The 13,199-nt window shown below is 47.3% G+C and overlaps 2 protein-coding genes and 1 non-coding gene across 3 annotated transcripts in view; 2 read left to right on the forward strand and 1 right to left on the reverse strand.

Annotated features, from left to right (window-relative positions):
* Nucleotides 1-2,871, reverse strand: part of xpot (exportin, tRNA (nuclear export receptor for tRNAs)) — a 12,305-nt gene extending 9,434 nt beyond the window's left edge. Inside the window, 5 exon segments of the mRNA XM_030113193.1 lie at nt 599-668; nt 769-825; nt 899-981; nt 1,063-1,216; nt 2,746-2,871. Of these exon segments, the coding sequence (XP_029969053.1) occupies nt 599-668; nt 769-825; nt 899-981; nt 1,063-1,149 (297 nt within the window). The 5' untranslated portion in view covers nt 1,150-1,216; nt 2,746-2,871.
* Nucleotides 2,872-6,096: 3,225 nt separating this feature from the next.
* On the forward strand, nt 6,097-8,507 carry rpl18a (ribosomal protein L18a). The gene is made up of 5 exons (XM_030113183.1): nt 6,097-6,160; nt 7,382-7,561; nt 7,647-7,776; nt 8,028-8,137; nt 8,361-8,507. The coding sequence occupies exons 1-5, from the start codon at nt 6,143-6,145 to the stop codon at nt 8,451-8,453; spliced, it is 531 nt and encodes a 176-aa protein (XP_029969043.1). The 5' UTR covers nt 6,097-6,142; the 3' UTR covers nt 8,454-8,507.
* On the forward strand, nt 7,181-7,310 carry LOC115404757 (small nucleolar RNA SNORA68). Its single transcript, XR_003933374.1, has one exon. It is a non-coding gene; the product is annotated as a small nucleolar RNA SNORA68 (small nucleolar RNA).
* Nucleotides 8,508-13,199: the final 4,692 nt, after the last annotated feature.

Genomic DNA, 13,199 nt, shown 5'->3' on the forward strand with positions numbered 1-13,199 from the left:
AAGAATATTTTGAGAACAAAACAAAGGTGCTGTGAACTGGGAAAAAGCTCATAAAGTCCTCCTCGGCAGTTAAACAGGGAGGAAAGTTTAAAAACAATCAAATTGAAAATGAATGGATGTATTACCCACAATCCAAAACAAATAAACGAAACCTTCAAAAACTTCGATGTTAATCTATATGAGGTCTATCTGCAGTAGAAACACTTTCATCCAGTATCGAGTTCTCGAATGTCCCTGGATTTCCCCTGAACAGGTCTAGCCCGGCCTGTTCGTTACATGGAGCCTTCGGCTGAGTTAATCAGGCGGGATTCAGAGATAAAGGGGTAAAAGAGTCAGACGACACAAAGTTAATCTTACGGCAGATGATGTTATTCTGTATTCAACTAATCCGTTCAGCTCTCTGGCTACATTCCAACCAGTTTTACATCTTTTTGGGTTTGTTTCAGGATGTAAAGTGAATTATGAAAACAGTGACATTCTTCCCCTCTCAGACTGTGAACGCGTCTGAGGAAGCTTGGTTTTCCTGCACATGTTGAAAATAAAGCCCGGATCAGTCGATCCGGTGATCAGTGATCGGTCCTGAGCAGATCCTTCCTACCTGACACTGGAGCCACTTCATCAGAGTCTCTCTGATCAGCTGCTGCTGGCCTGCAGTCAGGGCCGCATGTCTGCAACACACACACACACACACACACACACACACACACCGGCTGAAACACCGCAGCAACTTCATCACCTCACACTCTTCCTCATCATCATCATCCTCACCTGTACTTCACCTGATGCTCCAACACCTGCAGGCAGAAGAACTTCACGTGGTCGTCACTGAAACACAGCAGACCGCCGGTCACCTCTCTGCGGGACACGCTGACGGCGGCGGCGGCGGCGAGAGCCTCACCTGTAGACGCCCTTGGCCAGCGCCTCGGCACACACCTCCCAGGCATCCTGGGACTCCTTCAGCTGCTCGAAGTAAACCATGGCCTGGGAACACACACACTGGGCGTTAGCACGGCGCACCTGAGGCCCGCTGACACACACACACACACACACACACAGGCTCACCCGCTCCCTGTAGAGGGCGTCGGCGTTCGGGTTGAGCCCCAGCAGGGCCTGCTCGTCCATGATGGCAGCGACAGACTGGCAGGCCATTCGTGGGTTAGCTTTCCTCCCAGGCTGCTTTAGTCCTCTCTGGAGCTGCCAGCCAGCCTTCTCTCATCTGGACACACACACACACACACACACACACACACACACACACACACACACACACACACACACACACACACACACACACACAGTCAGTGTGAATTAGGGGCAAGAGAAATAACACTGTTGTTTGGAGGAACAATCGCAAAGCACAAAAACCTTATGATCAACGTTAGCATAATAAAAAGCAAATCCAAAATACTCAACGAGTTCAACACATTATTCTCCTGACAGACTGAAACCGGGTTGAACCCAGTTTGAATCCACGACTAACTAAAGAGTTAGAATCAGGTTTGACTACAGACCTCAACCTGGTTTACACCCAAGTCTGAAACCAAGGTTAGATCCAGATCTGAAACAGGGTTAAACCCAATCTAAACCCAAGTCTGAAACAGGGTTAAATCTAGGTGTCACTCAGGTTTGCTCCTAGTTTATATTCAGGTCTGAATCAAGAGCTGGTCCGGGTTCAAAACCGGTGCAGAGCTGGGACCGAATCAGGTTTAAATCCAGATCTGAATCAGGTGGAGATCCAGATCTGAAATGGGTTTAAATCCAGATCTGACTCGGATTTAAATCCAGGTCTGAATCAGGTGGAGATCCAGATTTGAATCAAGTTTAAATCCAGATCTGAAACGAGTTTAAATCCAGGTCTCAATCAAATTTAAATTCCGGTCTTAATCGGGTTTAAACCCAGGTCTGAATCAGGTTTAAACTCAGGTCTGAATCAGGTTTAAACCCAGGTCTGGATCAGGTTTAAACCCAGGTCTGATCAGGTTTAAACCCAGGTCTGATCAGGTTTAAACCCAGGTCTGAATCAGGTTTAAACCCAGGTCTGAATCAGGTTTAAACCCAGGTCTGGATCAGGTTTAAACCGAGATCTGAATCAGGTTTAAACCAGGTCTGAATCAGGCTTAAACCGAGATCTGAATCAGGCTTAAACCCAGGTCTGAATCAGGCTTTAACCCAGGTCTGAATCGGGCTTAAACCCAGGTCTTGATCGGGTTTAAGCCCAGGTCTGATCGGGTTTAAACCCAGGTCTGATCGGGTTTAAGCCCAGATCCATGTGACTGATGGGAACACGATGCAGACACTGACAGCCACATGATGCAACGCGGTGTCATCAACTAAAACTTCCGTTCACCGATTTACGGCCTAAAACTCTCCCGGGACTCTCTCCCGGTTCGTCAGCTGTTCGGAGTGTTCCGAGCGGCGGCGCCCCGGGTCGAGCCTCTCCTCACGGAGTTAGCGCTGCCTGCTAACAACTTCACCCCGACATCACGTAGCCGCAGCGGCTAGCCGCTAGCTTCAGCCGCCGGAGGAGCGCCTCCCTCGGTTAAAGCCCCGCTGCGGGGACCGTAGTCGCCGGGAGCGGTTGGTTCGCAGTGCGTGAGACGGGCGGGCGGGTTAACGGTGTTTTTATCCCGGTTTATCTCGGCCCGGTGACGCTGCCTGCCCCGGTCGCCTCCTCACCGGCGGAGCTGCCAACGCGGCGGGTCGAGCTCCCGCGGCGGGACCCCGACACCCGGCGGACCGGCTCACCTTAGAGAAAAGAGCCCGATGGTCCGGTGATCTCCGTCCCGTCGGTCCGTCACCGAGTCGCCGCGATGCCAGCAGAGCCGAGCTGTCGCATGTCGGTGCGGCGTGTCCGCCTCGATCGCATCCGGGTCACAGCGGGAGGGGAAGGGGCTCAACCGGGAAGAGGTTCATCCGGGGAGGCGGTGTTTCGGATTAATTAGTTTCCTTGTTATCTGGTGACCACCTTGAACGCCCGTAGTTCCTATTCCGATTCACAAGATGTAAGACACGTCGGAATTTTATCTTAAATGCGATTTGCCACGACAGCTACATATTTATGACGGGTTTTTGAATATCTGTTGTCACGAGCAGCAACAACAAATGCTAATTTCTGTCACCAGTTAATAGGGAAACCAATTTATCCGTAACACCGGCCCAATAAGTAACGGAAAGAAAGGCATAAAAACAATAAATAAATGGGTTAATTCGTCAAAACAATGAAGGAATTAAAAAAAAGTAATCGTAACAAACAGAATACCATCCAAAAACTATATAAGTAATGTCACTGAAGAACCAAACATCCAATACTACAAATATTCCATTATTTGCCAGTATTTGAACCAGTATTTGAAATCACTGTACAGTTTTCTTTTCATTATTTCCGTTCAATAATATTATTTCAAATTCATGATAATTATTTTTTACGTGCTTAATCATGATAATCTATTCCTTTTTTAAGGTTTTATCTGACATATTCATATTCTACTAAGCGAGTCTTTTTTTTCTTTTCTTTTTCTTTTTTCTTTTAGGCAGAAAAACAACAGCAACAAAAAAAATTCAACTTTTTTTCAGTTGTGTTTTTAGGGTTAACATTACACCTCCGTCTTCTCCTTAAGTGAAGCTCCTTTGGTGAATGTGTAATGTTGTGAAGAGTTTATTACTATCTCTCACTAAGATATTCTTGCAGTCTGCTGAGAATATAGTCAAAGGACTGTTATCAGCCTCGAACAGCAGTCTACGCTCAGTTTGACTGAGGCTACTCATAGATGCTGACATAGGCCTAAAACATTCTTATTTTTGGAAAATTTTGTGATATTTTGAGGAGCGATGTTTATCATAACTGCTCTCTGTCATTTACTCTCCACACTGTAATCACTGTTCAGGTGACATCAAAGCTTGGTGTTTGTTGAAGCTGGAGCTGTGAAGACACTTCATCATCAAGACAAGCAAAGAACAAGAGGGATTATCTGGAGTATGGAGCACTTTGGTGTTAAAATGAGCTTGATAAAACCAATGAAAGATTTTTTTTTCTCTTAAATGTTCTTCATTTGACAATGCCAGGAAGTTGGAGCTGGGCTCCAACCATGGAGTTTTTTCAGCACCATGGAGCTCATGCTCCATCTGGTGGTCAAAATTTGGCATTACAACCAAACATAACAGCCACTGATGAGTTTAAGGAGCTGACTTGGAGGAATATTCCTGACAATAAACAGAGCTTCAAATCCAGGAAAATAATAAACTGAAAAGTCAAGGCTACTGTGTCAATGCAGGACAAATCCTGCATCAAACAAAACGTGCAGTAACCCATTAAGGCCAAGAAAAAGGCCGATTTTCTAAAACAGTGGTTGGTACGCTCCACTCATGACATCTCTACCCCAATGTAAACAAAATGACTTTTAATGAGCCTTAAATCCAAAGTGACAATGAAATATGCTGCAATATGCCTTCGAAACTGACTCCGGCCTTCTTGAAGGCAAGTGTGTTTGATATTGATTGCAATCAAATGCAATTATACAAGTTTTGCAAGCTTTTGTTGCTGACTTTATGATGTGAAAGTAAAGCTGATGTAGAGATTACTTCATGTTAGTGTGTGTGTGTGTGTGTGTGTGTGTGTGTGTGTGTGTGTGTGTGTTCAACGCATTTCTCATATTTTTAATCTTTTACTCTTTGGTTTGTACTTATTGTGTATGTATGCATGTGCAGGTGTGTATATACGTGTGTATATGCATGTGTACATATATGGGTGTGTGTATGTGGGTATCTGTATGTGTATGAATATGTGCGTATAGTCTTCATTGCATAGAATTTTCTGCTTAATTTATATATTTTGGCAGCAGCGATTCAGCAAGATAAGAACTTTCACGGAATTGATATCGATGGGATTAACCATAAATTGACGCTCTACGCAGACGATACCTTGATCTTTGCATCCAATCCTGAGGTATCTGTCCCTTCACTGCTAGATTTAATTAACTGTTTTTCCACATTTTCAGGGTACAAAGTTAATTGGGCAAAATCTGAGGCTCTTCCATTGATTAAGTTTTGTCCCACTGCTCTGTTTCAATCAGGCTATTTCCTCTGGCCCAGACAGGGTTTAAAATATCTTGGCATTCTGTTTCCCCCTCATTTGGATGATCTCATTCAGGTGAATTTTGAACCACTGCTGCAAAAAATTTTGATAGATGTAAAACACTGGTCATCAGTGACTTTATCTCTGTGGGGTGAGGTTAATGTCCTTAAAATAAATGCTATCCCAAGACTTAACTGCTTGCTGCATTCTCTTCACTTACAGATCCCTCTGAGTTACTTCAAGAAATTTGAACTTATTTGCAAAGATTTCATTTGGAGTGGTAAACATCCATGACTGCATCTTGGTAAACTTCAACAACCTGTAGAAAAAGGGGGTTGGGCCTTTATCCAGAGATCTTAGAGTAAGATTGATGCAATTCGAAAATACTACACTGTTTCTACTGGACACCAATCAGATTACTTAGAATGGGTTTATTAGATTCACCTCTGTGCTGGAAATGCAAACAACCTTAATTCATGTGCTGTGGTGTGGCCCTCAAATTCAGGTGTTTTGGCTGAGGACACATAATTACATTGTACAGGTAACTCATCCATGGTTTGATTTTTGTCTGGCATTGTATGTACTTGGACACGCGAAGGTATTGTTGAACTTATCCAATGCAATGACGGAATGGACACAGACTGTGATAATGATTGGAAGACAGATCTTGCTGAGACACTGGAAATCATTTGTTGTTGTTGCTGCTGTTTTAACTGATGCTGTTGCAGCACCGGAATTTCCCAGGTTGAGATTAATATCGTAACTCTCTACTTTCTAAAACAAATTCCTCTGAACAAACTAAGTCGAATTTCCGGGAATCACACTTATTTTTAAATTTAAGGATGCCGAACGAACTATCAATCATTTGTCCTAATATCTAATCAGTAGCTGTACTCGTAAGTATCAATATTTTACTTTACAATTGAAATCAATCTTAAATAATAGTTTTTTAGTTAGGAGTTCTGAACCAGCGCATCCCGGAAACCCCGCCTCCTGTCATCCCGGTCTGTTTGATGACCGGAAGCTCCGCCCTACTACTTCCTCTTTTCTTGTGGCAGTGAGCGAGACACCATGAAGGCGTCCGGCACAGTACGTAAAATCCGTCTTTTTCTGTTACCAACCGACCCCAGACGGCCGAACAGGCCAGATTGAACTAAATAACGCAGAGTTCTTCCGTTTCGTGTGGACAAAGTCCTGAAAGGTTGAGGCTACGGCCTGATTTTGAGGAGTTTTAGTGCCGATGCGGTTGCGGCTACAACATGGCGTCCGCGGCACCATGTGGACCACGGAGACTTGACTCCAGCTCCTGTCTGAAAATATAAAGTGTCTGGTTTAGAGCAGCAGCCTCAAAAGCTTACAAACGAGATGAAAATCTGAGTTTATCTGTCTGTAAGTAATGAAAACGTTTCCGGAGCTGCCTGAGCTTCCAGTGAAGCTAGCGTTAGCCGCTAATGTGCGACATCTACGTGAATATCGAAGCCAGATCGATACGAGAATCAATTTAGAGAACAAAAGTAATAATCCAGATGTGCACAGAAATTATAGATGCTTTCTGATGCGACTCGAATGTGGGTTATAACCTGAGGTCGGCTCATTATTTCATTTAGATTGTGAATGTGCGTCAGTAAACTCAGTTCTAATGGAAAAAGTTGATAGAACAGATAAAAATCATGTTTATGGATGTTCCTAAGGAACGTATGGCTGTCTTACTGAATTAAATTAGCCTTTTGAGTTCTTTTCAACCATAAATTGGTCATAAATCTTAAAGTCAACACACATTGCATTAAACGTAATGTGAAAATAATTTGCACTTAAGTACTATTTACAACAGTGACTTTAAATGTCAACATTTCATTTTGCTGTCATTTTTATTTCTGTGCTACCTTTTATGCCAATTAATTTCAAAGCTGATCAAAAGAGGAAGGCCTGATTAATGGAGATTTAAAGTGCTACAGCAGATTAAGTTTAATGCATGCATCAAGTGATTCTGCAGAAAAGTTGAAATGATTTAAGTTACTGTGACTAAAGTGAAGTGGGAGGAAATACAACTCCAAATGACCTGTTTCATGTGAAGCAATGGTTCAGGGGGGTGTGTGTGTGTGTACGAGCTCTGCAGCCTAACCCAAAGGCCTCACCCTGCTGGTGGTGGGATCTTGTCAGGCCTGCGAACAGAAACGACCCTCGTCGCCTTTCTCTGCTGCTGCCGTGCCTCTGAAAGTGAATTCGAGGGTCCACACTCGGTCTTCCTGAAGCTTCCTTCCTGTTTGTCACTGTCTGCCTCCTAATGGTGACTTCTTCGTGTGTGTGCAGCTTCGGGAGTATAAAGTCATCGGGCGTCTGCTGCCCTCTGCCAAGAACCCCACCCCGCCTCTGTACAGGATGAGGATCTTCGCTCCGAACCACGTGGTGGCCAAGTCCCGCTTCTGGTACTTCGTCTCTCAGCTGAGGAAGATGAAGAAGGCGTCCGGCGAGACGGTGTACTGCGGCCTGGTGGGTGTCCTGTGGGACTGGTTCCGTCTTCCTCCCGTGGATCAGTGCTGCAGCGTGACGCTGGGCTGTGTTCGATTCCCTGCAGGTCCACGAGAAGACGCCTCTGAAGGTGAAGAACTTCGGCATCTGGCTGCGTTACGACTCTCGCAGCGGCACCCACAACATGTACCGCGAGTACCGAGACCTGACCACGTCTGGAGCCGTCACGCAGTGCTGTGAGTGTCCAGAGCCGCGGGGGGGCTGCCGGTCGGGCCGGTCCGGATTCTCAACTTTCTGGAGTCTTTTCAAACGTATTCAGTGTGGGCTTGGTTCTGGTTCTGGTTCTGGTTCTGGTCTATTCCAGCTTGTAGATTTGCACTTGGTTTAAGGACTGGTTGTAGACCTCGCTCTGGTCCTCAGCTCTTCTGTTGAAAGTGTGGCCGCTCTGTCAGAACGGCGTTTGATCTGGTCTCCTGGCGTGTTTCAGATCGTGACATGGGAGCTCGCCATCGCGCTCGCGCTCACTCCATCCAGATCATGAAGGTCCAGGTCATCGCCGCCAGCAAGTGCCGCAGACCCGCCATCAAGCAGTTCCACGTGAGTGTCGGCGCCGCTCGGCAGTGGGCGGGGCTCTCTCCGGACTGCCGCCGCCTCCGGCAGTTCTGGATCATAAACCCGCCACACCAACAGCCAGAGTCCTCTTCTGGTTTAAAGCCTCCATCTTTAAACCCGGCGGTTCTGAACCTGGCGACATGCGCTGCTTTTCTAATTTTCCATCCGTGTCCGCAAACGTCTCACCTCTGGTTTCTTCTTCTTCCAGGACTCCAAGATCAAGTTCCCACTGCCTCACCGGGTCCTGCGCCGCCAGCACAAACCGCGCTTCACCACCAAGAGACCAAACACCTTCTATTAGCACGTTTAGTACGTTTTCACTCTGAGCGCGAAAAAATAAAGGAATCCAAACAGACGCACGGAGACGGCTCTCTGTCCAAACCTCAAACTAACGGTCAACGTGTCGCAGTAAGCTAGCAGCTGTGAGGCTAACGTGGGGGAGTGTTGTGGCTCCACCGCTAAAGCTAACTGCTCTGCGTCGGACTGCTTTCATTCACTGCAGAGAGTGAGGAGTTCTGGGACAGCGGAGGGAATCGGATGTTCTCGTTCTGATCTCTTTAGCAGCTGAACGCAGTTTAAATTCACACGGCGTTTCCAGAACTGCTTCTTCTGGCCGTTCATGATGGACGTCAGCGTGAGCTCAGGTCCGATTTAACCGCTTTCAGCTGAGGCCGAGTTCAGAGCTGCCCCTCGGTTTTCATCCAACAGAACTCAGATCCGTCTTTGATAGAGTTACTGCATCGTTTCGTTCCTCTGACCTTCACCACACTGTCACATTTCTATCTTAACACAAAACATTTCTGTGGATGGAGAGTGTCTGCACAGTAAAAACCTGAACGGATGGTGATTTTAACGAGGTGACACTGCAGGGGCTGCTGGGTAAATTGTACTGCAGTGCAGCATGTGGCCACAGGGAGGCGCTGTCCGACAATGAAAGAGCTCCGAAATCTCTTCCATCAGTCTGAAGTCCAGTTCGTCTGAGAATTCAATTTACATTTAACAAATAATCCAACAGGCAGTGAGTGACAGACACGAGGTAAAGGTCAAGGTTCAGATGTGAAACATCAGTAGTTTTGAATGACTTTTGTTTTTGTAAACCAAGAAATGACCTTTCAGTCCACAAATACTCATTTTGATTTAAGACGTAAGTTCAGCATTTTATTAAGACTTCAAAACATTTTTTGTCATTTCGATCACGAGCCATCACAGTAAGAGTTTTATTGATGACATTTCTAAATTTCCAAGAAATTGTATAAATTCACTAAAACTGACACAAAACGCAGCTTGTTAGGAGGCTACTTCATTTGTAGGTAACAAATTTACATTAAAAAAAATAATCACAGCTTTCAAACGACGCTTTATATTTTTTCGGTCTAAAGTTTTGACTCTGATAAAACAGTTTCCAGATCCTCCTCGTGGTTTTAGCGGCTCGTCTTTTGAGTCTGTTATTCCGAGTGAAACGGTGTGAACTTTGTGATTCTTGTCCTGACTGCAGGAAGTGATTTTATTCAGAACTCTGCATTAAATTCTGATACATAGATGAGCTGCCCCCCCTCCGCCCCCTGCTGGGGTTCAGATGCCCCTCTGACCTCTCCTGGTCGCCTCTGATTGGTTCTCCAGCTGCTCTCCTGCACAGATGCTGTAGCGCTCTGCCTGTGAGCTGACCTCTGACCTCTGACCTCCACTGCGGCCTGAAGATAAACGCGTGGGGCTTCCCGGGGAGCGCCGGAGGGAGGCGGGAGTCTTCCCAGAGTTCCCGGCTGACGGGACGTGCTGCGGGGAGGCCGGCGGAGGAACAAGGAGTCATTCTGCAGCGGAGAACCTCCTCGGATCCATTTCCACCTGAAGCGCCACATGTGGCCGCTGGCCCGGCTCTGATTACTGTAATTGGCTCTGAGGCCCCGCAGAAGCAGCGGGACCCGTGAAAAGAGCCCCGGCGCTAAAGCCATTAACCCCGTCATAACGAGGGGGGGCTGGGGCGGGGGCTGGGGGGTAAAGTGGCTCCCAATTAGCAGCCTTTTACCTCCATGTTAAAGGAAATAAAAGCGGAGAGGACGAAGCACAAAAGAGCGTCTGTGGCCAACAAATCAGAACCAGGTGGAACCCGAAGAGCGTAATCATCAGCAGGGGCCCGGTCCCGTCCGCTGATTGGGGCGGAAGGCAGGGGGAGGGGGGCGCCGGGAACCGCAGCAGCCAATCAGAACGCAGGCGGAGTCAGAATTCCAAATATTTCATCTACGGACGATGGAAGCTGCAGACGCTGATTGAAGCAAATAAGAAATCTGATAAAAAAAAACTGCAGCAATTAATGTCTTCACTCTGTAGTCCAGCAGCTGAAAACCTGGACCACAGCAGACCGGAGCTCTGTACGGACCCCCAAAGTCTCAAAAGACTCAACACCGTACAAATCTACAGAACCAGTTCATCCGCCATCTTTGACAAACCAAGTCTCTGTTCTAAGCCCACCTTTCCAAACCAAAAGACCCAACATCCTGAATCTCACCGTCTCAAACCCACCCACCCTGAACCTACCTCAAACCTTACCCATCTTCAACTCAAAACCCTTAAACTTGAGCCTCAACCAACATTCAGCCTGGGAAACATCATAAAACCCCGATCTTCACTGCAGTTCTCCAAATCTCAGATTTCAACATCTGAAACACAGAGACTTGAAAATAAGATGAACCGTCCCAACAGAAACCCTTCAGACCTTCAGTTTAGTCTACAAAACTTGAAGACCTGGAGATTTAACTGCTGTAAAGTTGAGGAATCTTTATCACTTGTGGGTAAATGAAAGCAGCAGAAACCGTCGGTTCCACTGTGACTGTGGGAAACGCTGGTCCTGAAGGTGAGGGTTCGCCTGGCGGAGCCGGGCGGCCATGATGTCAGGCTGGGCTAAAATTAGCCGGGTGTTGATGAATGGGCCGGTGTGGAGGTGTTTTTCCTCTGAAAACACGGCTGCAGGTGGCTTTGTGATGAGCCGTGTCGCCCAGGAACAAATGTCGGCGTGTGTTTAAGAGGCCGAGATGAAGTCATTAGAGAAAACAGCAGAAGTCTGCAGGTCAACCGAGGAAGAACCCAAAACACACTGAACCACTGAATACTGACAAGTTTTATTTTCTTCTCACTCAATTTCACTGATTGTTTTATTTTCACATATTAAAGCTCGAACTTCAAACTCTAATGGAGTCTTTGTCCAGACAGCTGATCGGGGCCCATCGGGAAGAGGAGGAAGATCTGAGTGTTTGTTGTTACAGGATTCACTGCATCTGCACCTGCTGTTGGCCTAAAGACCCGTGGGAGCCGAGCGGTGGTCCGAGCCCACCGGGCCCTCCTCCGCCCGTCCAGATGTCAGCGCATACCAGCGCTACAACAAAGGCCTCGGGATTTACCTCCAATCCCCACCTGTTGACAGAAGCTGCCGCCGATACTGTGGGAAAGTGCTTCCATCGGACGCTTCATGCAGACCCTCAGACGATCAAACCCTCGGGCCATCAGAGCCGCCTCAGGTGAGACTGAAATATTAAAACAAATCAACCAGCTAACCGGTGATGAGGACTGAAACTGAACCAGACTGGTGTGGTGTTGTCGATGCTTGGCGAGTTGCTGGTTGGACGCTGCTGGCCGCGAGTCTCCGCTGGTTTGTGGATCGCTCAGCACTCTGTGTTTGTGTTTGCAGGTGTTTTTGAGGGTTTCTGGGCCGATCTGGTGGGCTGGGAGCTCCGATCAGCTTTAGAGGGGTTTAGCTCCTGTAATGAGCTCCAGACCTTCGGACCGGCCCCGCAGGAGCCCCGAGTCCCGGACTCAGCACATCCAGCGCCGCTGGCCGCGGTCCAGATCGGGGCTTATTTACACAGCAGCGGGACACACCTTCACATCTGTGTGATCACAGCGCTGAGCGCAAAGACTCGGCTCGCTTTCAGCTGCTGGGCCAAGATCTCAGGTACGTCGGCAAACCGGATCACGCAGTCCAGATCGAAACGACAGAAACAACCTAAACACGTCTCAAGGTTCAAAGAAAAGCTTCAGATTGATCCAGATCACCCGGATCCAAACTTCTGGGGTTTTAACTTTTTCAATGAAGTGACAACATTTCAACTTTGTGCTCATTTCAAAGAAAATATACAAATTTACTGACAAATTTTGGTTCAATAACACTTAAACCATCAGAAGCCAGGATCCACAATAAGGTATTTTACCGCGTTCGGGGTATTTCTTTCCCCTCATGCCCCTTCAGATGAGCTGCCCGGTGTTTGCCTGTGGCTCCACAGTTCATTACAGGCTGCAGTTCAGACTGAATCACACGTGTGGAGCTTTCATGTTGTGGTTAACCAACAATGTAAAATCATTTTCTGCCCAGAAACCACAGAGAGGCTGCTGCCCGGCCCGCCGTCTGCCCTCCCGCCGGAGAACTGGGGCACTGCGGAGCGTTCAGACGAGCCAGCGCCCGGGTTCGGGGCAGTTAATGCTCAGGAATGAGCGTCGGCTTCTCAGATTTGCATAAGCGAGCATCCAGCTGACTGTGGAGGCCCGGTCTGCGATACAGAGCGTCAGAGGCGAGGTGGAGCGGAGGAGGAGGCGGCACACCGCGAAAACAACCGTTTCTCATCACAGCTAACTTCTCTATTTTCTTTCAATCTTCTCGTCTCAGCTCATCTGCAGCGAAGCTCGCCAAACAAACCCGGCGTGAGAACGTTTAGTTTGCCTCTTGATCGTTCCTCCTGCTGATTAAACTGATCTGAAACAAACTCATCGCAGACCGTCTGAGGCCCTGAAGGAGCAAACATCGGAATCTGACTTATTCGTTTGGAGATAATGGAGATGGTTCATTTGACAATGAACAATTGTAAGTTATCAATAAAGACTGGATCAATATTGTGTGCTGCTACTCTAAACTAATCCTTTTTTCCATACTTATTGGGCCGTAATGGGCATTGGTTTTACGGCACTCCAGGGAGCTGATGGGGGTCAAGGGTCTTGCTCAGGAACGCCGTGGGAACTGAACCCGTGAGCCTCCGGTCCCGAGTCTGTGGCTGAGCCAAAACAA

The sequence above is a fragment of the Salarias fasciatus genome, chromosome 17 (genome assembly GCF_902148845.1).
Source record: "Salarias fasciatus chromosome 17, fSalaFa1.1, whole genome shotgun sequence".
NCBI classification, from domain to species: Eukaryota; Metazoa; Chordata; class Actinopteri; order Blenniiformes; family Blenniidae; genus Salarias; species Salarias fasciatus.